This window comes from Pezoporus wallicus, unplaced genomic scaffold, assembly GCF_028554395.1.
Source record: "Pezoporus wallicus isolate ANWC-B61680 ecotype Strahan unplaced genomic scaffold, APGP_CSIRO_Pwel_v1 contig_3181, whole genome shotgun sequence".
NCBI lineage: Eukaryota > Metazoa > Chordata > Aves > Psittaciformes > Psittacidae > Pezoporus > Pezoporus wallicus.
Window position 1 is genome coordinate 7,716,762 of NW_026641700.1, and position 25,606 is coordinate 7,742,367.

The 25,606-nt window shown below is 35.6% G+C and overlaps 1 protein-coding gene across 3 annotated transcripts in view; it reads right to left on the reverse strand.

The window, feature by feature from the left end:
* The window catches only part of TAX1BP1 (Tax1 binding protein 1), a 59,357-nt gene that overhangs the window by 17,533 nt on the left and 16,218 nt on the right, over positions 1 to 25,606 (reverse strand). For 2 of the 3 annotated variants that reach the window (XM_057424863.1, XM_057424862.1), the window contains exons 3-9: positions 23,746 to 23,848; positions 19,764 to 19,951; positions 17,980 to 18,138; positions 7,401 to 7,549; positions 7,156 to 7,246; positions 2,718 to 2,945; positions 1,296 to 1,442 (exon numbers count right to left, since the gene is read on the reverse strand). In XM_057424863.1, the coding sequence (XP_057280846.1) occupies positions 1,296 to 1,442; positions 2,718 to 2,945; positions 7,156 to 7,246; positions 7,401 to 7,549; positions 17,980 to 18,138; positions 19,764 to 19,951; positions 23,746 to 23,848 (1,065 nt within the window). Of the gene's footprint in view, positions 1 to 1,295; positions 1,443 to 2,717; positions 2,946 to 5,347; positions 5,534 to 7,155; positions 7,247 to 7,400; positions 7,550 to 17,979; positions 18,139 to 19,763; positions 19,952 to 23,745; positions 23,849 to 25,606 lie in introns of all 3 variants that reach the window. The other variant, XM_057424864.1, reaches the window with a different exon arrangement.

Below are 25,606 nucleotides of genomic sequence, written 5' to 3' on the forward strand. Positions count from 1 at the left end.
GAAAAGAAATTTTGGTTTGGTATTTAATTAAGTGAAAGCCAAAGCACAAAGTAACATGTATCTTGCACTATAATCTCCTCCAAAATTGGACTAGATGGAATTGCTCATTGAAACAGGAGGTAATAATAAATATGCAAACACATTTAATTCTATTAAAACTGAAACTGCCTCAGGCTATAAAGTAAGATTATAAAAATCAAAGGGTTTTTTTTTTTCTAGAAACAGTCATTTCTAAGCAAATTATTAGAAAAATCTCATTTTCTAGAGAAACAGTTACACTTAAATCCATCAACTTAAATCTAGTATTACATTAGAAAATGGAGTCTGTATTAGTAATGAGTGCTGGACTTCTGGTGTCCAAGTAGTGAAACCTGGTACTTGCTATCAGATGTACAAGACAGCCAAAGATGCGGAAGATTTTTTAGGAAAAGCTACACGTGTTCTAATATCACACCTCATTCACCATTGACCTTCTGGATGAGAAGACAACTCTTCAATCTGTAGTAGATCAAAGCTAGGTAACTACCCCATTTGTTTTGTGGAAAGCAGAAATAATTATTGTTTCTCTTAAGAATTCGTGTTTGTGTATCTTGCCACTGCTCTTACGATTTTTCCCCATTTAAGCTGCTCTTCAACTCAGTCGCTAATTTTCACAGAATTCTGAAGAACTCTCCCTCAAATCTGCTTGAATATTCACTGAGAAGTTCCATTACCAGGTGGCGTAAGACTCACACAATCATTGCAAAAGCCTCATTTATGGAACAAACCTTAGACGAGTGATAAGAATACAAAATACATATGGAATACAATTATACACTGCATTGTGGAACCTCTCCCAGCTGCACTTTGAAATCCCCCTCCAGGCTCTCCACTTTCCCCACTTCTGGATTTGCGTTTGTTTTGTGGGTTTTGGGGAGTTTTGTTGTGGGTATTTTCATTTGGGGTTTTCTGGTGTTTTTTGGGGAGGTTTTTGTGGTAATGATGTTACTGAACAGTAGTAATTACGGGTTTTTTTCCTGCTTCAGTTTCAAAATTCTTCTTTGAACAATGTTATGTTTATAGGTTCAGTTAGCTTTCTACATACACCAGTTACTATAAATCCTATACTGGGTTTCAACAACTACCTAAAAAGAATCATAGAAATAACATAGCATTATAGAAGAAAATGGTAAACTAAAGAGCCATTGCTTACCACATGCTTTAATTTTTTAAAAAGCACTGGGTTTTGCAGAAGGAAATTAATTAGTTGCTGAAAAGTTAAAAAAAGCAAGAGCAGTTTCTCCCATTCTACTTACTGCCTGTTCTGTAAATTTGTTTACTTGTTTTTGAAGTTTTTGACATTCCTTGAATTTTTCCTTGTAATGATCAGCTGCCATTTGCAGACGAAGCTTCAGATCTTCAACTTCTCTGCGCAGCTCCTGCTCCACTGTGTTTGAAGTTTCCTTAAATAAAAAAAAGTTCTCCTTTTTTGTTTGAATACCACTATTTCCCAAAGAGCCTTTTTTCAATTAAAAAAAGCATAATACTCTATGTATGTGCAGAAGAAGTTCCTATTTTCTTTGTGGGAAGGAAAGGAGAGTAGTACAGCAGAGAGAAAAGCAGCTGTGCTGAACTTCACTCCAGTCAAGATACACTGAGGGAGTAAACAGGCACTGGTATAATACCAGAGGCAGGTGAAGAGGATTCTTATTCTGTGGACTGACTAATGTATATCAGAAGTCTGAACACCTTCCAGAAGGTGTTCTAGCTATGTTATAGACAGCTATAGCAAACATGGACAGACCACAACTATATTCTATCACACTCACTATATTTTTACTAGAAAAGATTCAGTTGAGCTGTAACACTGATACATGAGCGATGCAAACTATGTTTACCAACTGGTAACATGAATCATTCAGATGATCTGCTACTTTTTTCAGGATGCAATTCAAAAACATTGTATATTACTGAAATTCTTAAAAAAAAAACCACCATGTAATTCTTGGATATTTTAATAGTTCTTTTGAGGGTTGTATTATTCACTTTGTATTTACTGCACTATTTTAATTACTGTTCAGCACAATGTATTTTTAAAAACTGCTACATCATTACAGTAATCCTAGTAGCAAAATAATCCAATGCAGTTGCAGTCACAGAGATACAGTGCAAAGCTCACTTAAGTCAGAATGATGGAACTTGTATTAGCTCACTAGATTTTCATCCAAGAGAAATTCAAGATAGTTGCCACGACATTAATATTTTTATACTCACAAATACTAAAGCAAATTAACTTTGACTATAAATAATGCAAGGACTCAAATCAAGACAGAATCCATCAATGAGGAAAGAGCAGTATAAAAAAAATTCCACCCATCAATTTACATATCTGAATGTAATTTTAAGCTATTGTGGCTCACATAAAAGAATTCAGACAGGGACAGGATTCAAAATAATATATACAGAAATACTGTATTATTCTGTGAAAATACTGGGGGAGGGGGGGTGGTGGTGGAAAGGAGTTGCTGTAAGTAGTAGCCAAAACTTCCTTTATTAACAACCTTCCAAATCAGCTAACATGCGCTTGATTTAAGGTAGTATCTTGAGTGTCAAAAGAGAATTTGATAATAATTTGTACTAATCATCCATAAAAATTTTATTCCCCAACTTCAGCAAAGCTAGCTCCAACAGATTTTGTAAACACAGATAAACTTCAGTACTAAATACTGACAATTTACCTGATCATTTTTCAAAGCTGTGATTTTTTTAAGTTCAGCTAAAGCATCAGCAAGCTGCTTTTTGCATTTTTCATTTTCCAGGCGTGCACTGTGAAGATCTGCCATCGTCTTATCTCGCACGTTTACTGCATCGCTCAGCTCTTTTGACATTAGGACAGCTTCTTGTTTGCTAGCCTGAATTTGATCTTCGGCTTTCCGAAGCTGTTCTTTTAAAATACTTGCATCCTCCTAGGAAAGAGAAGATAGAGAATAGAATACATCATTTTTTAATTCAAACCTTAAAGGTTGGCATAGGAATTGGAAACATTTAAGAGAAAAATGAGATTTTCCTGGTGGCTTTAGCAAAACAACTAAATCAAGAGGTTAGCACCCAAGCTCTACTTTCTCCATTTGCCTTCTTTGATAACAATAGTGTGAAAACATATTTCACTATGACATATAAGCACATTTAAATATTATTTTATCTACACCGGATTTTTGCTGTACTTTCAGCTTTAGTTTTAAACAAACATGCAAAAAAGTCTGTCTTCCAGAATATCTTTGTTCATATCATCACAGAAGTCTTAACAAGAACAAATGGCCATCCAGCTTCAAAACCCAAGTTCATCCCACAGTAAGCTACTGCAGGTAACAGAGTAAGAGGTCTTACAATGCCTATAACTGGTTGATGTAAAACACAGTAAAGCAGCTTTGGGATGTTTTCCTCATAGCTCCATTTCCCAAGATCTTGCATAACAAGTTTTTTCAGGAGGAACTGAGAATAAAAATGATGAAGAGCAAGCTGCAGCATGTGGCACTGAGACTGTCAGCACTGCTGCAATTCCACAGGACAGGCCAAGGGCCAACTGACCAACCTCCACTACTGGCTTCTCATTCCTCTGAAAAGCCCAGGATCAATAATAATGATAGAAATTATAAAAATTAGTATTAATAATTTTTAAAATGCATAATATATTAATAATAATATACAATTTATAATAAATATCATACAAGATAATACATATAAGACACAACATATATATTACAGTATATATTATTATATAATAGTATATATTATTATATGATACGTAATATTATATATGTAATATATATGTATATATTCTATAATATATGTAATATATAATAGAGATCATATATTATTATAATATATTCAAAGCTACTATAAGTTGCTTGCAGCCTCTAGGCTTCCTGAAGGTATAATGTTCTCATTTTCTTCAGTCTAGACACAAGTTCAGGCATTTCTAGTTCATTATTTGGTAATTTCTGAATAATCATTTAGCATAACAAGTCCAGAGGAATACTAATACTCATTTTGTAAGCAAAGAGGGATGGGCTCCCAAATGCCATGTAGTCCTGTCCCTTAGCTATTTTTACAGCACTTCTCCAATGTGCATCCTTCCCACAGGCTGCAGTTCTTCACAAACTGCTCCAATGTGGGTCCCTTCCACAGGGTGCAGTCCTTCAGGAACAAACTGCTTCAGCATGGGTCCCCCGTGGGGTTGAAAGTTCTGCAAGGAGCCTGCTCCAGCATGGGCTCCTCTCTCCACAGGGCCACAGGTCCTGCCAGGAACCTGCTCCAGCGCAGGCTTCCCACAGGGTCACAGACTCCTTCAGGCATCCAGCATGGTTTCCTCCATAGACTGGAATGGGACAATCTCCCTCACCATAGTCTGCACAGAAATCTCTGCTTCAGTGCCTGAAGCACCTCCTTCTCTCCTTCACTGACCTTGGATTCTGTCACATATTCTCACTCCTGCTGCAGCTGCTCCTGCCCACTTTTTTGGTTTGTCTTTTGGAGGTTGTGCTGCTTCTTTTTATTTTCCTCCCCTTTCTTAAATACATTATCCCAGAGGCACTACCACAATCCATCTCGGACCTGTTGGAATTGGCTCTACTGGACATAGGGGAAGCTTCTAGCAGCCTCTCACAAAGACACCCCTATAGTCCTCCAGCTACCAAAACCCTACCACACAAACCCAATACGGCTATTCATAGTACCATGCTAAAACTAGTCTGAAGTAAACTCACCTGGACCATGAACAGCACAGGTACCAGTTCTTCAGCAGTTTCACTCTCCTACTATACCACACTGCTAACCACAATGCTACCACACCACACAGCAAAAGTCACCGCTTCCTTAGAGGTCCTATGGGCACTACGGGTTCTCATAAATTTAGTCCATTTATATGCTACCTTGTTCTTCCTCATGTTTTGTGTCATTGTATCTTGACAGCATGTTCACCTAACAAGTCCTTCAGCCCATCTCCTCTTTTCTCCTCCATCACTCTCTGCAGTCTCAACATAGCACCATGATTAACTTTTCCCCTCAACCTCCTTCCTCTCTCATGAAGTTAAAAAAGCAACTTAGAGTGTAGTACTTTTACTGATGCACTTTTACTGAATTTACAAACTACTTCTTCCACACATAGTTCACCTCACAGTTCATCATGTGAGAGACAAGCTCAGAATGTGCAGAAATAAAACAGAATTCACTCCTTTGCTCATTTTCTGCATCTACTGAGAATACTATTAATCCTCTTGCCTTTCATTCTGTACCACTCGTGGCATCTTCAACTTCTTTCTCTTGTGAAACACATACAACCTTAGATACATTTATTTTAAACGCTTACCTTGTTGGATGAGGAGAGCAAAAAAGCTTTCTTCCTGTTTTCTCTTTCAGCTATGACTAGCTGTAATTTGTCAACCTCCTCTTTATAATACGATATCATGCTTTCTTTGTTTGCATCCAAATTCTTAAACGTCTGGATTTCTTTTACTAGTTTGGTGTTTTCTATTTCTGTATTCTTCAAGTGTATCTGTAATGATGCTAAAAAATGTCAAACTCTTCTTCCATGTTATGAAATCTACTGGTCACCTGCCCATTTAAGTGTTCACTAAATTCTAACTCATCTCCAAGACAGATTACAACAGCTAAATATAGAAGTAAATACTTGCTATCACTGCCCTCCAGAACAAAGTTTCTGCCTGGAATTCCTTCAGCAAGATCACCTACAACAGCTCCACTCTATACCTAGAAATTAAGGCCCTGATTTCTGTCCACAACAAATGAAACTATCCCAAATTCACTCCTCTCTTCATAAATATTGTACAACTAAGGACAAACAAAAAAGAAATGACCTCAAGAAAATTAAAGAGAAATTAAACTTCTGGTAGTATGTACTTGCAATCATCTAAGCAAACAGGTCTGCCTCAGCAACATTGATTTCCAAAGCCAAAAAACTGCTTTAACAACTCTAGAACTGTTGATGACATTATAAAATGTCATAAAGTTTATCAGATTATGCCTAATAAAGGATAACTGTTGCACTCAGGTGTTCTCTATCCAAAGACTAGAAGATTTTTGTTGCTCATTTAAAAAAGGGATTCCATCCTTGTGAAAGGTGTTTTGAGGTTTAATGACTTCTGGTACATATGTGCCACGTACTGACATTTTCCTATGAACAGAAATAACCCTTTAAATACACTTGATTTGCTTCATACAAGCTAAGTGTTTCATTATTTTGGCATATAAATTTTTTTTGCCTTTTGGGGAAGGAGGCACTATATTTTATTTTAGTATGGTGTCACAATACCAGCAAAAGAAAGCAGACAGGCTACTAAAAATAGAATCATAGAATCATAGAATCGTTAAGGTTGGAAAGGACCTTAAGATCATCTAGTTCCAACCCCCCTGCCATGGGCAGGGACACCTAACACCTAATGCTAAATCATATCACCCAAGGCCTCGTCCAGCCTGGCCTTGAACACTGCCAGGGATGGAGCATTCACAACCTCCCTGGGCAACCCATTCCAGTGCCTCACCACCCTAACAGGAAAGAATTTCCTTCTTATATCCAACCTAAACTTCCCCTGTTTAAGTTTTAACCCGTTACCCCTTGTCCTGTCACTACAGTCTCTAATGAAGAGTCCCTCTCCAGCATCCCTATAGGCCCCCTTCAGATACTGGAAGGCTGCTATGAGGTCATAGATACAGATCCTCCTAAAGCTTCTCAGAGTTATGCACAAGACTTAAGAACAGGGATCTAGGAAACAGTCTGGAGAGAGAACTTCAAAGAGTAAAATGTAATTTACTTGTGAAAAACTGTGTTAAGAAAATTAGTTACTGGGTGATGTACTGTATAACTACAGAACTTCCTCACTAGTCACTATTATTTTTTGTTACTATGCCTGCTTTTTAACAAATTTGTGATTCATTCTGCTTCTTAGAGACCTTTTTATACCATGAGATGAATTCAGATGTTATTTTCCTCATTCACTTTTATATGAGAACATCTATAACTGCCTTAAAAATATGTTCACGGAAGCTACCCATTTCCTTTCTTCCTTAACAAATTCAATTTATTCGACTTAACCATAAAACATAATTAATTTCAAACCACTTCATTTCAGTTTTTACAGGTACAAGGAATAAAGTTACCTTATAAAGTTCTTTTTCATCCTTTTCTGTCTTTAACACGCATTCAAGTTGCTCCTTCTCAAGCATCACTTTCTTCAGTTTGTGCTTCAGACTAAGACATTGACAAATTAACAGTATAGAGCTATTAATACAGAAAATCAATGCATACAGTAAAAACTGTTAGTTTTAAAAAAAAAACAAACCACCACACCTATGGAAAAAAAAACAGCAAAATGAGGAAGGTATGGACCAAAATGACTAAATACCTGTCTAACTCAGTTTCTTTTGCAATGGCTTTTTGAGTAACAGTCATGATATCTTCCTCAAGCTGGAGAACTTTTGAAGCAGCCTCATCATGCTTCTTCTTCATATCATCAATTTCAGTTTTAAGAGCTTCCGATGCTTGAATATTATTCTTTAAAAAAAATTGCAAATAGATGTCATTTAAGAGTGCATATCTTCAAAACTACAACATGCTACCTGAATTAGTGCTAAAATATAGTTCTTAGATTTCTTCTCTTCCTTAAAACGTACAAGCGCACTTCAAGTATATATAAATAGACAGACTATATAAAAACATATTAAACTTGCTATGCACAGTTAATATATTAATAAGGAGTCAATAAATGAATGCTTGTTTTGGCACAAGCATTCAGTTACACAGAGACTACCAAAGACTTCAGAGTATAGGACGAACAAAGCTATATTTCGTATCTTTTGCCCATCTCCTTTCTGCAAACTAACCATCAACTGCCTAGCTTAGAAAACAAAGAATTTCTATTTCTCTGTTTACTTGCTTTTACTTGAAAAGGAGAGCTTGCATTTGACCAGTTACACCACTCAAACAAGCCACAATAAAGATAACTGCAGGAAAAGGGGGGGGGGAAGAAAAACAGAAGAACTTCTGATTTAGAGCTAGTTACCACTCTACATTCTCCTAGCTAAAACACGTGGAAGGTATCACAAATCTCATGGAAGCTCATGAAACAATCGAAGGATTTATTTCTTGCATATTAGAAGCTGAGACAGAGAATGATGGCAATACCCAAACCAGATTCCTTTGTCAGAGAACTGACAGATGCAAAATGGGAAGCCACTGTTAAGTATCACATTATCTAATTACAGGAATGTCCAAGATGTTCTAAGGCAGTGGACAGCTAAATATCACCTCCACCACAGCAAAATGGCCATTTAAAGTCAGCTCATCTTAAATAACTCAGAAAAACATTATTTTCAATATAATACTATTTTCTTGAGCAAATTAATTAGTAACACTAAAGCAGAACACACATATTGAGGTAATTTTCTACCATTTCTGATATCAAACTGAAATAAAGCTCAGCTTAGTATCAACCATGACAGTGGTATGAACCAAACTGTAAACAAGGTCAAGACAAACCGACCAACATGCCTAACTACAGCATGACTTACAGTGTTTGTACAGATCCTAAGGTACAAGTTGCCTTTCTGCTCTACATTTGGAAGATTAAAGCACCAGTTCATCTATTCATTGTTAAACAAAACTTAATGTCCTGAAACAACAAGACTGTACTGTTCCATCAAGAGAAACACATCAGCCAGAGTTTACAAAGAACCCCTACTGGCCAGATGCCAACCTAACTAACAATGTTTTAAGTACAATAAAATATAATGAGGACTGCTTTTACTCATTAATTGTCAAAATACACTGTTCACAAGTGTAATTAAGCCCCACTTTTACAAGCAACTAAACAGAAGTTTGGGCATTATGATTTTTTGGGGGAGGTAGGGGGTGCTGAATTGTGAAGGGGGGCAAATATAACTGACGACTCAATCACTTCTTAAACACTACACCAGCACATAAAGTAGATTTTTTTGTTGTTATATATGCTATTAAAAAAAAAAGAGCTAATACATTAGATCTAAACTCTGAATTACTTTATTATATGCCTTAATATAATAAAGAATTTCAAGTGATCACAAATATGCATCTTTTTTGAAAACAGCATTGGAGATGACTACACACAATTTTCATAAGGTCTTTATTTTTGAACAAAAATATACATATACTTGGTGTAATGAAGCCAGGATATTTTAATTAAAGTTAGTATTTCAAGTAAAACTTGCTATGTAACCAGCAGCACCACCACACATTATAACTGCTTGTCCTTTCCTAGTGCAGTGGAGACTAATTACTTGCCCCTGTTTTGAAAGCCTAGCATAGTAAAAAGTCTATTTCAATGCATATCTGTGTTTTCTCTAAACACCACTTTGGCATAACTGTAACTGTTGTAACCCAAGTGCCTTCAAAAGAATTTAATCTGATACATTACATATACAAACAGTACAAACAGTTCAAACAGGCAGCCAAATGTAACATATATTAAAAGGAATTAATAGCCTGAAAAAAATTCACTCCACAAACAGCATTACAATTGATGCTGCTTTGCTAGTTATTCTAAGGGGACATGGTATTAAAATGTAAAAGTTCCATACTTAACAGATTCTCACCTAATAAACTTGTTTAGATACAACCAAAGCCTACAGTTTTGAAAGGAAAAAAAAAGCATTAATTTTTAGAAACGACTTGTTATTTTACAGAATTTTTAGCAATTCAACTTAGATGCTGCAATTCTAATCACATATGCTCTGGTTACAGTGGTTTCAGTGCCTGTAAAACTTAAAATGAGTGCTCTTAGGCTATTTTACAGGTAAAAGTTGACTGGTTTAGAAGGAGTCTAAAAGGGAAAAATATAATAAACAGAGCAACTACATGTACCACCTCTACTACAAAAAAGATAATTACTTTCTGTAATTATTATTTACTTTATTTATCTGGTACATCTCCAAATATTATACCTTTTCCTCCACTTTCTTAACTGAAAATAAAACACAGCAAGAGCATGAATCATTTTAATGAACTGGTTTTAAAACTCAATTTTAAAAGTTATTTTTACTCTGGATAGTATTTTTAATGTAGTTACGAATACAGTTCTCCCCATCCCTCCTCCCTAGAGTTGCAGAAGCCTTATGGTTAGAAGGGGATGCAAACTGCACAAGAGTCAGAATAAGTAGTCAGAAATTACTTATGCCAGTTTCACTGCTGCAAAACAAAGCTACCAAACCAGAAATTCCTGTAACTAATAGGAAACTCACTAGTGAAATGAAACAAAGAAAATCTGATGTAGTTGTCCACTGAATTTATGTTCCCCATAATCATAATTCCACTCTGACATTTTTTATGTACCTTCAGATAAGGAATGAGAAGTCAGATGGGGGCACCAAAATCTTTAATGCTATTCTAAAATGGCAGAAGATTCAATATTTATTATTTTTAAAATAATTTATTGTAATCCCATAAAACACTGTCCTCCCCCTGCAAAGAACTGCTATTACACATAACATGATTTGGTTATTAATACATTATGAACAGCTGCTGAAAGAACAGTCTTTATATCAAAAAGTTCTAAATTACAGATCAGTTGCTTTAGGCTTGTGTAACTAATCATAAATACACCAACTGAAACCTCTTACAGCTATTATAAGATCTATCAAAAGGATATGTGAAGATCATGCCTGTGCTCTTCCCTGACACGTTTAAAATCTATTTAACTTCTACTGCAAATTTACTACTAATTTCCATTTGAGAATGGAACAACCATAAAGTTCCTAGATTACCATTTTTATAACACTGAACTATGACAAAAATCTTTGCGCTCAACAATGAAGAATAACACGCTTTCCCTACTTATTTCTTACTTCTAACGGATTTTTGCACAACCAGTAAAATATTTCATAGTACAGTCCAGTTAAAGGAAGCAAAGCAGCATAGACATCCCTTTCTGTGAATCAACAGATACATTTTCTCAAGCATACTTAAGGCATACTTAACCCAACAGACAGAATAAGATACTTGAAAAAATACAACTCAAGACTATTTCTAGTTGTGACATCTTGCAGGATGTCAACTGGCACCGTGGGGTTTTTACGCTTCATCTTCCCTTTTCAAAACATGTAAAAACTCCCTACCTACTTTTTTTAAGCCATTCCACACCTAAAGCATCCACCTTTGATTAATGACTAATAACTTCAGTTTACTTTCTACAGAATTCATACATAGCAATGAAGAAGAATGAGAGGTTAAGAAGGAGCTCTGCAACACTGATGTCAAAGAGGTAATTCACCAAATAAAAGGCTATTTATTAAATTAAAAAATAAAAAAAGGCAGCAGCACCTTTCAGCTGGACTGATTTATCTGGATGTAATTTACTGCCAGAGAAACCATTATGCTTCATACCCTGCAGAGAATTTTGGGGATCTAGATGGATTATCTGCAGGAGCCTTCTGTTTATCCCATTGACATCATAGCAGCTCCAACAGAATGGTGTAAAACACCTGGCTGGCATCATACTCTCCTCAGAGGTCCTTTAAACAGAGATGATGAACACAACATAGTACCATTGCAGCCGCTGCAAAATCCGAGTGTGCTCATGACACAGGACCTGAATGTTCTGTATGGAAAACTGAAGCTGCAATTTTTATTTTCTAAAATAAAGTTGTAAGCATTCAGTAAAACTGTAAACTCATTCTAAGTAAGCTCAAATATATTAAGCTTTTATCTTTGTGACTATGACTGACTGCTCTAAACACACCAAAGATACTCTACTTCAAAAACCTAGGATATTACACTAATGTGTGTTACATCTCTCCAACTAACATTGTTAAACAGATCACAGCTCTACAAAACTAAGGCCTATCTCAGTAAAAGCTCATCGAGGTCACATCACTCAGTTACTGCCCTGAAGACCACTGACACACAAGTTTTTGCAGGAGGCAGCTGAAGTATTTATACACACTGATTTTACAGCATGCATTTATATTTCACAAGGTTAATTTCTTAAAATGTCTTCTAATTCCACTATGTGCTATTGCTTTTGCAAAGAGTCATTCTCATGAAGGCATAATGTGAAGTGCAGAACATCTCAAATGAATTTGGTTAATCACCCAGTGAAATTTCAATTAACCAGTTTAAGAAATATTCATACATAGAACAGTCACTAAAATAAAACAGGCATTTCTCTTCATATGATGTTTACAGCACCTTTGGGTGCTGTAATTGCTGGTGCCAACCTGAACAATTCCAAGTATTTAATTTGTATCTTTAAATCATTTACACAGTCTGGTGGAGGGATTGGTTTTTTGTTTGGGGTACAGATTTTTGGTTGATGTTTGACGTATTGCTTTTTGGGTAGTTTGGTTTTTCTTAAAACAATGCCTCTCTCTGACCATCCGATTTTCACACATTCAGCATACAAAGAGTATCAATACAGCTTGATTTAAAGAGGCACTGAAAAAGTACCCGATTCACTTTGATGCATGCAGCCTGAACCGGGCACTTGCTTGCACTGCTAACATATCACACTTCACTACAGCACTCCATCACTATCTAAGCAGAGAAACTCTCCTTATAAAATGGCATCAAAAGCCAATTTAAATTAATCCCTGATATTTAAATAAAACTTTTCAATGAATACAGCTACTCTGCATGTAGAGCCTGTCAGCAGAATGTGGATCTTGATGGCTGTCTATTAAAACTACTTATCAAATAGATGAATCAGCCCACTTTTGAAAGTTAAATTCACCATTTAACTTTTCTAAAAGCATGAAAGAACAAGTTTATCTAGTCAGTAAATTCATTTCTGCCTCCATTTCTGCAACGTCATAACAGAAACACTATTCAAATGTTCACAGAATCAAAGAATGAGCAGGTAATCTGCAATCTGTTGCTTCTGACTCAAACATTTATGGAAACTACTACCACAAGGGTAAGACTTGTTAGCACTGTAACATTAAAGAAACCAGTTCAGAAGTGCTCTCAACCCACTAGAGGGAGACAAATGATTGCAAAAGTATCATTTGCAAGCCCTGCTCTCTACAGAAACCTACAAACCCTGTGTTCACAAAACTGAAGGGTTGCAGAGTGTTGAAGGAGTGACTGATGAAAGACTGACACAATAACTATGGCACGTTTCCCTTGTTCAGCACAGTAACACTGTATCTTAAAGCAGCAGGCAAGTGCGCTGCTGCCAGAGAGCTTATACACAGTTCAAGAACATGCAAAACTGGGAACACAACAGCAAGAAGTATGAATTCTTTTTATTTCATAGAATCACAGAATCATTTGAGTTGGAAAAGACCTTTAAGATCAAGTCCAACCGTTAACTTATCATGGCCAAGTCCACCACTAAACCACATCCCAAAGGTATGTATTTTTAGATTCATAATGTACAAAGATGTGATTAGAAGTATTTGTATTATTATTTTCTAGATAAAAACAGGCTAAGGTTTTGTTAGTCAATGTTCTGGGTTTTTTTTTAAATAAAATATATTCAGGTAAAAGCAGCTTACTAATGTGATTCAACATACTTGAGGATGTACCATTGAACAAGTTATCTCAGTAGGAAACCAAACGAAAAGTTGAAATGTTGAAAACAACTTGGAACAATTTTGGTGACCGTGTACAATATGTCACCTTCTTAGGTAAAATCGTCATAGTGAGTAATTACATCATTATTTTAACAGTTATATTAGTAGAGTTGCAAGCTGTATGTACAGCATGACTCAAAGTATGCTATCAAGGAACATCATCCTAGTTAAATTAACTCGGAAACACTAAACAGAAGGTTGTAAGAAAAAGATGTGACATTTCTGAAACAGTCCCAATAATTTCACATTTACTCTGAATTCCTACACAGAGCAGTGGCACATTAAACCTTCACACCATGTAAGAGCTAATTCAGTGTCATCTGGGAAGGAAAAAAAATAAAAGTCTAGGAATGGTTTAGCAAGCATGAAAATATTCCTGCAGAGGAATATTGCGACTGTTTTCCTTCAACTGAAACTACAGACCTTTTCAGAAAACTAAAAAGAGTGTGCATACTGGGGAGCTGGAGAATGGGAAAGATTCACTTACCCTCTCCCTAACCTGGTCTTCTCAGAAGAACTACATTCTGTATTAAGCAGCCACTGGCTATGAGAAAAGATAAGCTAAAAGAAATAAAGACTGAATTTGTCCCAGGTTCTACAGTATCTTATGCTTTGCCGAGGTGGAGTGATTAACACAAGTTAATGGTAATAATCATAGCATACGAGTGTGCATTATAAACAGTGGAGCTGGAGAGCACATCCCATCTGAGCACAAACACTGACTAGCAAAGAGCTGTGTGTCTTGCATGTACTCTTTTCTGTGATTGTGATGACAACCTGGTAAAACTATGCCTGCAGAGCCATTTATGTGTTGAACACAAATTAAAATTTGTTGGTTTTTTTTTTTTTAATAGACTGCTGTATTTTGAAGAGAAAAGCTAAAAGTACATCAATTGTTTCCTAGTATTTTTCCTAAAGAGCCTCTAAAGGACCACTTTCAAAACATCCCAACTAGGCAAAAAGCAGACAAAGACAACAGTTCTGCTGCCCAGAATTCCATGAGAATAACTAGGTAGGGAAGAGATATCAAGTAATCAAGAGTGGGAGGGAAAGACTAATTGTGATACAGCTGGGACACTGTCAACAACTATCCTGTCTACATTAAGAAATCAATGTTGCTACAGGTATTTCTCAATGATCCAAACTACTCCTGATCTATTTATGAAAGCAAAGGACTGATAAAAATCAATACAAAGATGAATGTAGCCTAAAGGCATAGGAATAAGCATCAATAAAAAGGGGGATTTAAGGGATTTAAGATATTTTTTTTAGCAAAACATTTTCGTATCATAAACTCAAAACTAATCTACCTTCTAAATGTTACACTACACAATAAGATAACCAAAGTACTATGACTTCTAACCACACCATCCACATTCTGTTCAGTTCTATGATAAAAATACAAGTTAGGTTAATAATGTATTTGATCAAAAGATAAAGACATGAGCTGAGATACCCGTATTATTTGCTCCAAAGAAACTGTGTAAGATTTTTAGAAAAGGGGGAGACTGATGAGCAGTTTGTATGAAGGGGTTCATAAATCCAGGGCCCCCTTACCACAATACAAATGGTAATAACCAAATAGTAGTTGCCAGTACATCAGCAGCCTAAGCAGCTCTGTACTCCATGAGAATCAAATGCATGTGTGTAATACAGACATATCCACTTCCTTCGCTCATACAATTGCTGCTTTTTAAATACAGTATTTTGTACTATTGTGGTTTTAGAGGGCTCTTTTCTGTGCATTTCATGATGGAAGTACTTGCAAAAAGAAAAAAACTAAGTATGTTGTTAAGAAATTGTACATAGGTTAAATGTAGCTTAGCATTATCTTTGACAGAAATAAAGATTGCTATCATTTACAGCTTCCTCAAACTACAAAGGTAATGATATATAGTGTTTACAATAACTGTATTTTCTCATATGAGCTATTTTGGTTTAGTGCTTTTTCTTTAGCCTAATATGCTCTAAAGTACATTGAAAGATTTTTTTTAACATAACTCCAAATACTTAAACCTTTGCCCAAGTTAAACATTTTTTAAGATACAGATTTTTAATTTATCACCTCCACTTTTTATCTATTTCTGTATCAAAAGTTTAGTGACAAAAGAGCAGAAATAAAAGCCCATAGAAATATTTAGTTAAAATAACCATTCTGGAACTTGAAGGCAACAAAACTCAACAAACCAAGCCAAATCAACCTAGCTCACAGTAAGTAAGCTGTTAAATTAAATAAATATATATATATTGATTACTTAGCATTTCAAGGTTATCCCTTATAGTCTAATATATACTAAAAAAAAAAATCCAAGTTAATGCATTGTTTAGGCTTATTGCCAATAACAATTATTCACATCACATGGAACCAACTAGATTAGCTGGGGGGGTTGCAGAGAGTAGTTTTGGAGAGTTTGTTCTGCTGGTTGGTTGTGGGGGGAGGGGTTTTCTGGGGGTTTTTATTTCTTTTTTAAATAAACACAAGGAAAATAAAACCTAGTTACTGTAATCCAACTGTGCACTGCATAAATGCTGCTCAGGAATCTTTAAATCAATCCATTAACACACTGTATGCATTTCCAACAAAGATAAATCATATAATCCCTGAGCCCCCACTGTATTCCATGTGTTGGGGTAGGGAGGCAAGAAGACAGAAGGGATCTTTAAGATTGGAAAGGTTAGAGAAAGCGACAAAGTATTGTTTACTGAACTTTCTAATGATGAAAAAGCTAACTTACTGCACCTGATTTAGTAGATGCTTGTGTAATTTTCAAGAGTAACACTCAATTTACATTCTGCTTATACATATAAACAAATTAGATTTTTTCAATTCAGAAGACTGGTTTCTTTTTTTTAAAACAAGATTAGAGAATAGAACATACAAGACTTAAACTTTTGACTGATTAGTTTTACAAGACAAAAAATAATTGCATTAGCTAGAAAACTTCCACAGTATTCCAGACATGTGTAGATCTGCATCAGCCTCAGATTAGGTACCTACATATAGCTCCACTAAATATAATTGAGAAGTTTTTCACACTGCATCATCACTTCAACAAAATACAAGGCCAAAACAAACAAACAAAAAACCCCCGAACATTCCTGAAAATTAATTCTAATTGCTAAGATCTAGTATCTTAAAGGCAAAACTATTTTTGATTATTTAAATCCACGGTAAAATGTGAGAAAGTATCAAGACATTTTTGTTCCTATACAGTCTAAATGTATTCATCAAATTAAAACATTTTTTTAATAAGAACCTCTAGTGACAATGAAAGATATCTGTAGCTCAGATTTATTCACCAAGCTTATGATTCTGCAAATCCATAAAATGCATGCTTTTAAGTATACAATTTTTGTCTCATTGATTTAAGCTAGTTCTCCCATGTACTTGACATTAAAATCATTCTTTTATAGGAAAATCTTTTTTCTAAACAAGACCTTATCCTTTCTTTTTTCCTTACCCAACTTTCTAGTTCATTTCACTATGACTGCTCAAAAATAAACTACAAAGTTTCAACAGTTTCAAATTCCCTCAACAAATTCCTATTAAAGGTATATCATGCAGAACTGTTGACATATACATACTAGTACTCAGAAATAGCCTATTAACTGCTGTCCACAGCTAAATTATATAGGCTTCATTACTTCAAATTTGTCCATGTCACCACCTCCCTCCCACATGTTTTTAATTTTCTCCTAAAAGTTGTTTTTTTAAAAAGCAGCAGTTTAAAAATAGATTTGGTCCAACTTTTTTGTGTCTTTTTTATTATATTTGAGTTTCCTCCTTACCATATGTAGAGCTGCAAATTAGGTTTGCTTTGGTTTAGACTAGATTTAAATTTTCTCTATCAATTAACACTGTAAACTGATTTTTAGGTTTGTTCTTCTTTTCCCTTTGAAAACCTTCAGAACTTGTGAAGCCTTTGAGAGACACGACTAGCTACTTTTCACTCACGGTATACTCTGGCAGCAGCATTCTTTGTTAAGCCTTGATCTTTGATTTTAATACCAGAGTTTTTTACCATTTTCAATACCCTTAATGGGAGGTTTTTGAAAAGCCTTCCTCCATTTTAAGTTAATGTAAACGAATTTTAAACTATCAACGAATTCCACTATGAATTCCACAGTTAAATGTCAAACATCTTGTAACAGTTGTCATCAATTATCTTACCAAGCCTGGTACCAAAAGCCTTAAATATTTTAACCATTTTACGACATAAAAGGAATAGTGGCAGGAGGTTAATAGGAACTGACCTATTCTAGTGTAAATGTCTATCTAACTACTGAGGGGTTTTGATAGCCAATTTTCACACAGTTTAACTGGTTCTTGAAAAAGGAGGATTACAGACATTATGAGTCAGCTTTAATCAGTTAACTAACCTTTTGCTCTGTTTGCAGTTGGTCATATCTCTGCTTTTCATGGTTAAGTTCTTTTTCCAGTCTTTCAACTTGATCTCTGAGTTGTGCTGTTTCCTTTTCCAGAACAGAAGTTACCTTTAATAGTTCTTCTTTTTCTTTTATTATTTTTTCAATTTTAAACTGTAAAAACAAAAACATTGGGGTTTGGTAATTTTTCTCCCTTTCACTCCTATGCATTAAGTGGCAACAAAGTACTCCAGTGTTTAAGTAGAAGCACAAAATATGTGTCCTCTGGCTCAGCTATTTTACTGTTTTCCCATTATTCCCAAATTCTTGAAGTTTCATTCCTTTAACTGAACAGTACTACATTACCATTAGATAGCACAATTTGCTGTGTTTTAATTTATAGTCAGGTTTTAGCTCCTTAAGTGAAGTGCCTTTACTGTTCCCAAGTGACAGCAACTATGGAAGAGCTAATTATAATTATGACAGCTTGGTGAAAAAATGGTTGCTGAGTGTAGAGACAAACACACCCTCTCAAGTGATGTTTGGGGAATCTCACAAAAAATAAAACATGAAGAGACACATAGCCAAAAGTAAAGACCGGCACATAAACTGCCACCTTTCAATACTGAAAGAGGGCTTATAAGAAAGATGGGTAGAGACTTCTTAGTAGTACTTGTTGCCACAAGTATGGGCAACATGTGGGGTAATGGTTTTAAACTAGAAGAGGGGAGGTTTAGACCGGATATAAGAAAGTACTTTTTTACAACAAGGGTGGTGAAACACTGACACAGGTTGCCCAGAGAGGAGGCATAGGCCCCACCCCTGGAAACATACAAGGTCACACTGGTCAGGGCTCTGGTCAACCTAATCTAGTTGAAAACGTCTCCTTATTACAGGGAGGTTGGACTTGATGGCCTTTGAAGGTCCCTTCTGACCCAAACCACCCTGCAATTCTATCAACCAAGACAATCAAAAACACTTGAAAAATTCTTTTTCATTCATTTTAGTACTATGAGTACATATATGAAAAGCAAAAATATCCTAGATGTACCCCTATACTAAGTCTCTTATCCCTAAATTTTGAAAACTGTAAATAAAATGCATGTATATGCCTAGACACAACTGAAAAAAGGATAAAAGGTCGGAGAGCAAGGCAAGGAAACTACTGAGCAATTTTCCAATAAGCAACTGATACAATCAAGTTAGTTTGGTGTAGGCTTTTTTGTTTGTTTAGGTTTAATTAGTTTTCAGCCCACAAAATATCAAATGGAAACATCTTGACTCTGGATGTAAGCATACAAGCCTAACCACATCCATCTAGCAAAGAACACGACACACAGAACACCGCTTTAAATAAAACAAGAGCTATTCTAATATACTTAGGCACGTGCAATTATTCAGCTTTGTTTCCAAGGCTCTTGTGCACAAACAGAAGTATACAGGTTCTGTAACGTATGTCCGTAAAACAGGCACTACCTCACAGGGTTATCTTTGCTCCTTCAGTGAGCTGGAGAGCACAGATGTGAGAGATGGGCAACTACCCTCTTACGGTTTCCCAGTCTTTGCTTAGTGCTATACCATACTTGTAATCAGTTTTAAATCTTTACTCATTTAACCTGCAAATGTTCAGAACTCCAATCAAATACTAGAGAGCCAGGCAAAAATATGTACATTACACATACATACGTAGATTTTTTCATCTTGGTTTGCTCTTCAATACCTGTGAATGTATGCATGTGTGTGTATATGTGTATATTAAAAAAAAAGAAGAAAACATTTTAGGAATTGTTGAATCAAACCTCAAGAAGTCCAGCTTTTGTGGTCACCACTAACATATCAGAGTTTCCTTCATCCTCCATAGTTAGCAATTCTTCAACAGGGGAAGAGGTACGGAACTGGAAAGGTGTGCTTGCTCCACGGATTTCTCCTTTATGAGTCACGTAACAAAACTGGTAAAATTCTCCATCGTCATTTGGTAGATAATATCCTATCAAAATAAATTCATATTTGAAGAAACATTCAACACAACATACAACTCTCTATCAGGAAACAGATCATCAGATCATATCTGCATTGCGAATTTCATGCTCATTACCTCAGTAAGGCATAGATAAACCATTAAAACAGGAGAAAAGTAATCTTATTTAGTAACTTTCATCCCCCAATAATTGCTCCTGGTTTTTAAGACAAACACCACAGCAGTGTCAGGTAACAGGTGCTCTATGTACACATGACTTTACATATACTAGGTAATAACTGCTGTTTATATATTTATGAAACAGAATCATTAGCAATCAGATGCCCTGAAGCTGGATAAGGACAGCATTACTACGTAACTGTTGTACAATTACAGAACAAAGAGTAAGCAATATTTTGGGCCTTGGAATACCTATACCATCAAAGGCAACAAAGAATAACATGAAATGACAAGACAACTGCAACTTTACCAGGTTCCGTTTTTTGCATGTTTTTTGTGGAGTAGCCACAATTTACTTTTGCTGGTTTTAAATGCCAAAGTACATGCTCTGAATGGATAAGTGCCAAGTGTAGAGGGTAGTATGGAGAGTTTAACTAAAAACTTATTTGTTAATAACTGAAAAAAAAAAAATCTTCAAGTCTATGGAAGGTAAAAAATAAATCATCTTTCTTGTAGCTAAGTAATACTGCATGATGCTAGCAAATTATTGCAGAAAAATTTCTGCATGACTATTAATCTGAACTGTTGCCCACTAAAGCTTCAACATTAAGCTTCTTACATCACCTGGATTCATGTGGCAATATTTGTGGCAGTTAAACAATTGTTTCCAGAACTAATGAAACTTTTACCTTTATTAATAAAAATCAAGAAACTACACCTTACCCCATTTAATGGTAAGAAATCCAACTGGCTTTATTCAGAACACTTAATTATCAGATATGCTAGCCAGAATGAATTTGATACCAGCACAATAAATCCTCACCCAATGTTCGATCCAACAGGTGATGTCACCCGTTTCTGTTCCTATTTCACTACAATTCAATCTGCTCCCTTTCTAACTTCATCATTAATTTCTATTCACCAACTTCTATTTCAGATTCCTGGAAGACTTCCCAGTACTCTTAGCTACGTTTTCTACAAATGGTAAAAGATTACGGATGCTATACAGACAGCACCTGTATCAAGCACTTCATGTTTCCCTAAGTCTTATACTTTATTAACTGTAGTTTAATAAGGAATAGTATCTTAATTTCAAAACTTCAGGATTCTGCTTTTGGACCTGACTACGCTTTCCTGAATAACACTGCAGTTCAGTTTACCTAATTCAATGCATAAATAAGGTGATGCTATACAGAAACAAGTTCAGAACAATCTACTTTGCAGCTCCAGCAAGTTTAAATACTGGTTCTGACAATCTGATTTTCAAACTACTTAAAGGGTTTTTTCTTGTATATAACATATACTACAGAGAACAGATTCCTTATTATTTTCTTCCAGCATACCTACTTATAATTAAAAAAAAAAAAAAATCTAAAGCATGCTGCACAACATTTACTATTTACCTCAGCTAATTAGCTCCTGTAAACTCTACTGAGCCAATCTCAGCAGCACTAAAATGCTTTGCCAAACACAACTGGGAGCTTGTCTGAATGGAGATTAAATCTGGTAGCTCTATAAAAGTGAAGGACTGTCAGCATGGAATGTAACAGATGGGACAAAGTTACCTGCCCTCTTCATGTGTGGCAAAACTTTAAAATACAATGTTCTGATAACAGCATGTACAGTTCTAGGTTTCTAGGTCACTTTTTAGTTTCAGTCTAACCTAATTTCATGCATTCAGTGAATCTCAGTAACTGTAAAAGAAACTAATGGCCTCCTTCTAGTTCCTACAGAGCACACATACTTTTCACAGATTTCAAGACTGCAAAATGGGCAGATCACATGGATATCATAGAATATTTTGGGTTGGAAGGGACCTAAAAGATCATCCAGTTCCAACCCCCTGCCATGAACAGGGACACCTTCCACTAGACCAGGTTGCTCAAAGGCCCGTCCAACCTGGCCTTGAACACTGCCAGGGATGGGGCAGCCACAGCTTCGCAGAGCAACCTGTGCCAGTGCCTCACCACCCTCATAGCACAGAATTTCTTTCCGCTACCTAATCTAAACTTCCCTTCTTTCAGCTTGAAGCCATTACCTTTGCCCTATCCCTAAATGCCCTTGTAAAAAGTCCCTCTCCAACCGTCTTGTAAGCCTCCTTTTCCCCCCTGAAAAGCTGCTATAATATCTCCTTGGAAACTTCACTTCTCCAGATTATGATCATCATTGAAAGTAACAGAAAAAAACTTTCGCATAAGAGAAGGAACAGAGCACTCATCCAAGCTACTGCTATTTGCAGCTAGTATATGCAGCTTTAACAAGACAACAAGCTAACACAGTACTCATTTCAGGCCTTAAATTACTATTTTTTCTATATATCTTAAGCAATAAACACACACACACATACACACAAAGAATAAAGCCAACACCAGGAAGCAAAAAAGATCGTAAGATCATACATAAAATTCTGCTAGTAAGTAGAAAAGCATTAAGCAAGTTTAATGGAGGTGCTTTTTCTACATTCAACTTCAAATGCGTATAGATTTCTAAAGCTCATAATGTTCTCTCTGTTGCAGGAAGTTCTGCATGTTGGTTCCGTTATGCAAGTATCATCTCTATCTCAGTTTTGAACCTGTCACTGGTAGCCTACACTGATGGTTCCTGTATTTTTAAATATGAACACTAGATAACGCACTCATGCCACAGGTAACTGAATTTAGATATTGGTCATTTCCCATTATTTTCTTTTCCCAGGCTGAAAAATCTGTCAGAATTTCCTAAGTTCACCTAGTCCAGTTTCCCATTCAAAAGACTGTTGTCAGCACCAGCCTGAGACTACAGTGGTTGTGTCTAAGAAACTGTGTGGAATTCCCATTCTTCCAAACCAGGGATATCTGTTCAAGTGCTCCACTACTCTACCTTAGTAAAAAAGTTGCTCCTAATGTTAAACTTAAACCTCCCAGGCCACAGTCCATGGCCACTGCCTCTTCTTATATTTAACAAGAAGAGCGTGGCAACTCCCCACCTTTACACAGAACCTATTTCCTAATTCTTCTCTTCCTTGTTGCGCTTTGTTCATTTATTTTACTAGACCTTTTTTGAGATTGTGAGGGGAAAGGAGGGGTTCTGATCTCCCACAGAGTGTGGAAAACGTAGTTATACTATAGATTTGTACGGTGGTGTAACATTTTTTTTGTTCATTCTTTTCTTAAAAACTTGATTCATTTTCATCAATTCCTCACTGTCAAAAGGTCCTCTGCAACTCTGCCTAATCTGAGCTTTCACCAAACCATCACCTACATTATTTATTCTTTGATGACTATTATTTTATATGAAGATGATTTTAAAGTCCAAAGACTAAAGACAACATAGACACAGTGTGATAAGAGATGCCGAGATTAAAAAGCCCTGCTGTTTGTTAAAGTCACCTTCTGTATTTTAATAATTTCCAGCAACACTTCTCTATCAGTCATGAATATTGTTCATTACTATGTAAAAAAACATACTAAGTCACATACTTTCCCTTAAAACTTCTCTGGCATCTGAAATAAGACTGAATTTCACACAGTGAAGTGTGAAAATTCTCTTCCAATTTATGTTTCTAAAAGTCTAGAACTCTCAACCCTCAGCATTGTAATGAAGAGATAAATATTTTAAAAGCTGGTTAGGCTGGAAAATACAGGTAGATACTGCTTTATATTCACCTTGAAAAGTCAGCACACAGTTAACAGTTGATCCTTCCACATAATTTTCCGGCATAGGTGACCAAAGAAATGTGTAATAATCTCTTGCAGTATTCCAACCAACCTAAAGTAAAATAAACAAACAAAAAAAAAAATAAAATAAAAAAGGAAAGACAAAACATTCAGCAGATGAATTTGTTATACGCAGTTAAGATACCATGGTCTGCCCTTTACAACATAGTCAAGTATGCATATTTCTGCTTCAGCATGCAATAAAAAGATACTTAATGTTTACAAATCAGGAATATTTTAACAAGCATGTCAAAGATTTAGCACGAATTTTATTAAGCTTGTTACCTAAGTCAATAAATGGGTCTAAGGCAATAAAATGGTCTATATAAATTAAAACAGCAGACAGTTTTCACTATACATTAAACTACTATTTGGTACATTTTTTCTTTCTATAAAGATACACATTACTACATCAAAAAGATTAATTCTGAAGTTTATAGTGAGATTTTCTTACTGTAAGTTTTGCCAAGGGTGATTATTTTGTATGCACACTCTAACAGGTCCATCAGAAAACACAGAGCAGGAATGAAAAATACATAGCTTTCTCTTCTGAAAAGGGCAAGTCTGACAAAGCTAAACTAGCACTTTTTGGACAACTTCTGCAATACTGAACACCTCCATTTCACTGGAATGCTAACTCTTACTTACATATACACTGTGTCTGCAAGAGAAAAAAAACTGCATGAAAACCTGAGCTAAGTTGGTGCAGTCCTCCCACTGATTTCAGTAAACATACACTTTCAGACTTTTCATAAGAGTGCTGTTCTGTACAATAAGAAATGCTATCCTCTGAAGAAACTTATTCCAAGTTTGAAATACACACATCCAAACCTGAAACCCAAAGCAACTACTGTAAAGCAATAAAAAACTCCAGTAGCATTTTGCTCAGAGTTAAAAACACAAGAAATATTAACATCCTTATTTCTTAGACAAAGAGCACATAAAACTTGTATGATGCAACTTCCCTAAACCAACAGAAAAAAAAAAAATAACCCATGTTATAAGAAGAAGAAGAAATAAAGTCATTGCTAACCTGGTATTCATCGCATTCTTCTTCTTCCCCATTTACCTACATTTAATTCTCCTGAACTCCACTGATGTCAACCAACAGATTAATAATCCAGAAACCAAGTCCTACCTTCACCTTCTCAACCCATATTTTTAAGCCAAAAACATTATTAAACATCAAGTCTCCTACAAAAATGTCATATCCAGATTGCTACTATGTACAAAGTGTTACTCAAACACCCCCCCTTCATTTAATTGTCCCTTCATAAAAAGAAAGTTTTAATAGGCCATTACAGAGTAATCCATTCATGATATTCCTATTTCCTACTTTTGAGCATAAAGGTTTATTTCAATTAGGACATCATGAATTATTTCTTAGTCATATAAACCAACTCCACAGTGGAAATGATGAAGTCTGGTAAAGGCTAAGATATCTAAGATATCTAAGACCAGGTAGTATGCAATTTGGCTGGGCATGTAGGGACAGTCAACTGTCCTCAACACTCATACCAGACAGGTTTACCTGATACTAATAAATACGCATATAGCCGTCATGAAAGTTCCTTCTTCTTCTTTGTTGCACCACACATACAAGCCCTTTCTTACTAAAATGCCACACAGGGCAATTAGCTTCCCCATACATGCATTTCACTTACAGTATGGTTCCATAAGATCACTAGAATTAGCTGACTAGAAAAATAAATGGAGGGTGGGGAGCGGAAAGAATACAATTTGTGTGCCTGTCTGTATGCCAATAATGAGTTATCAAATACATTACTGAGGAAAAACAATAAACATTTTC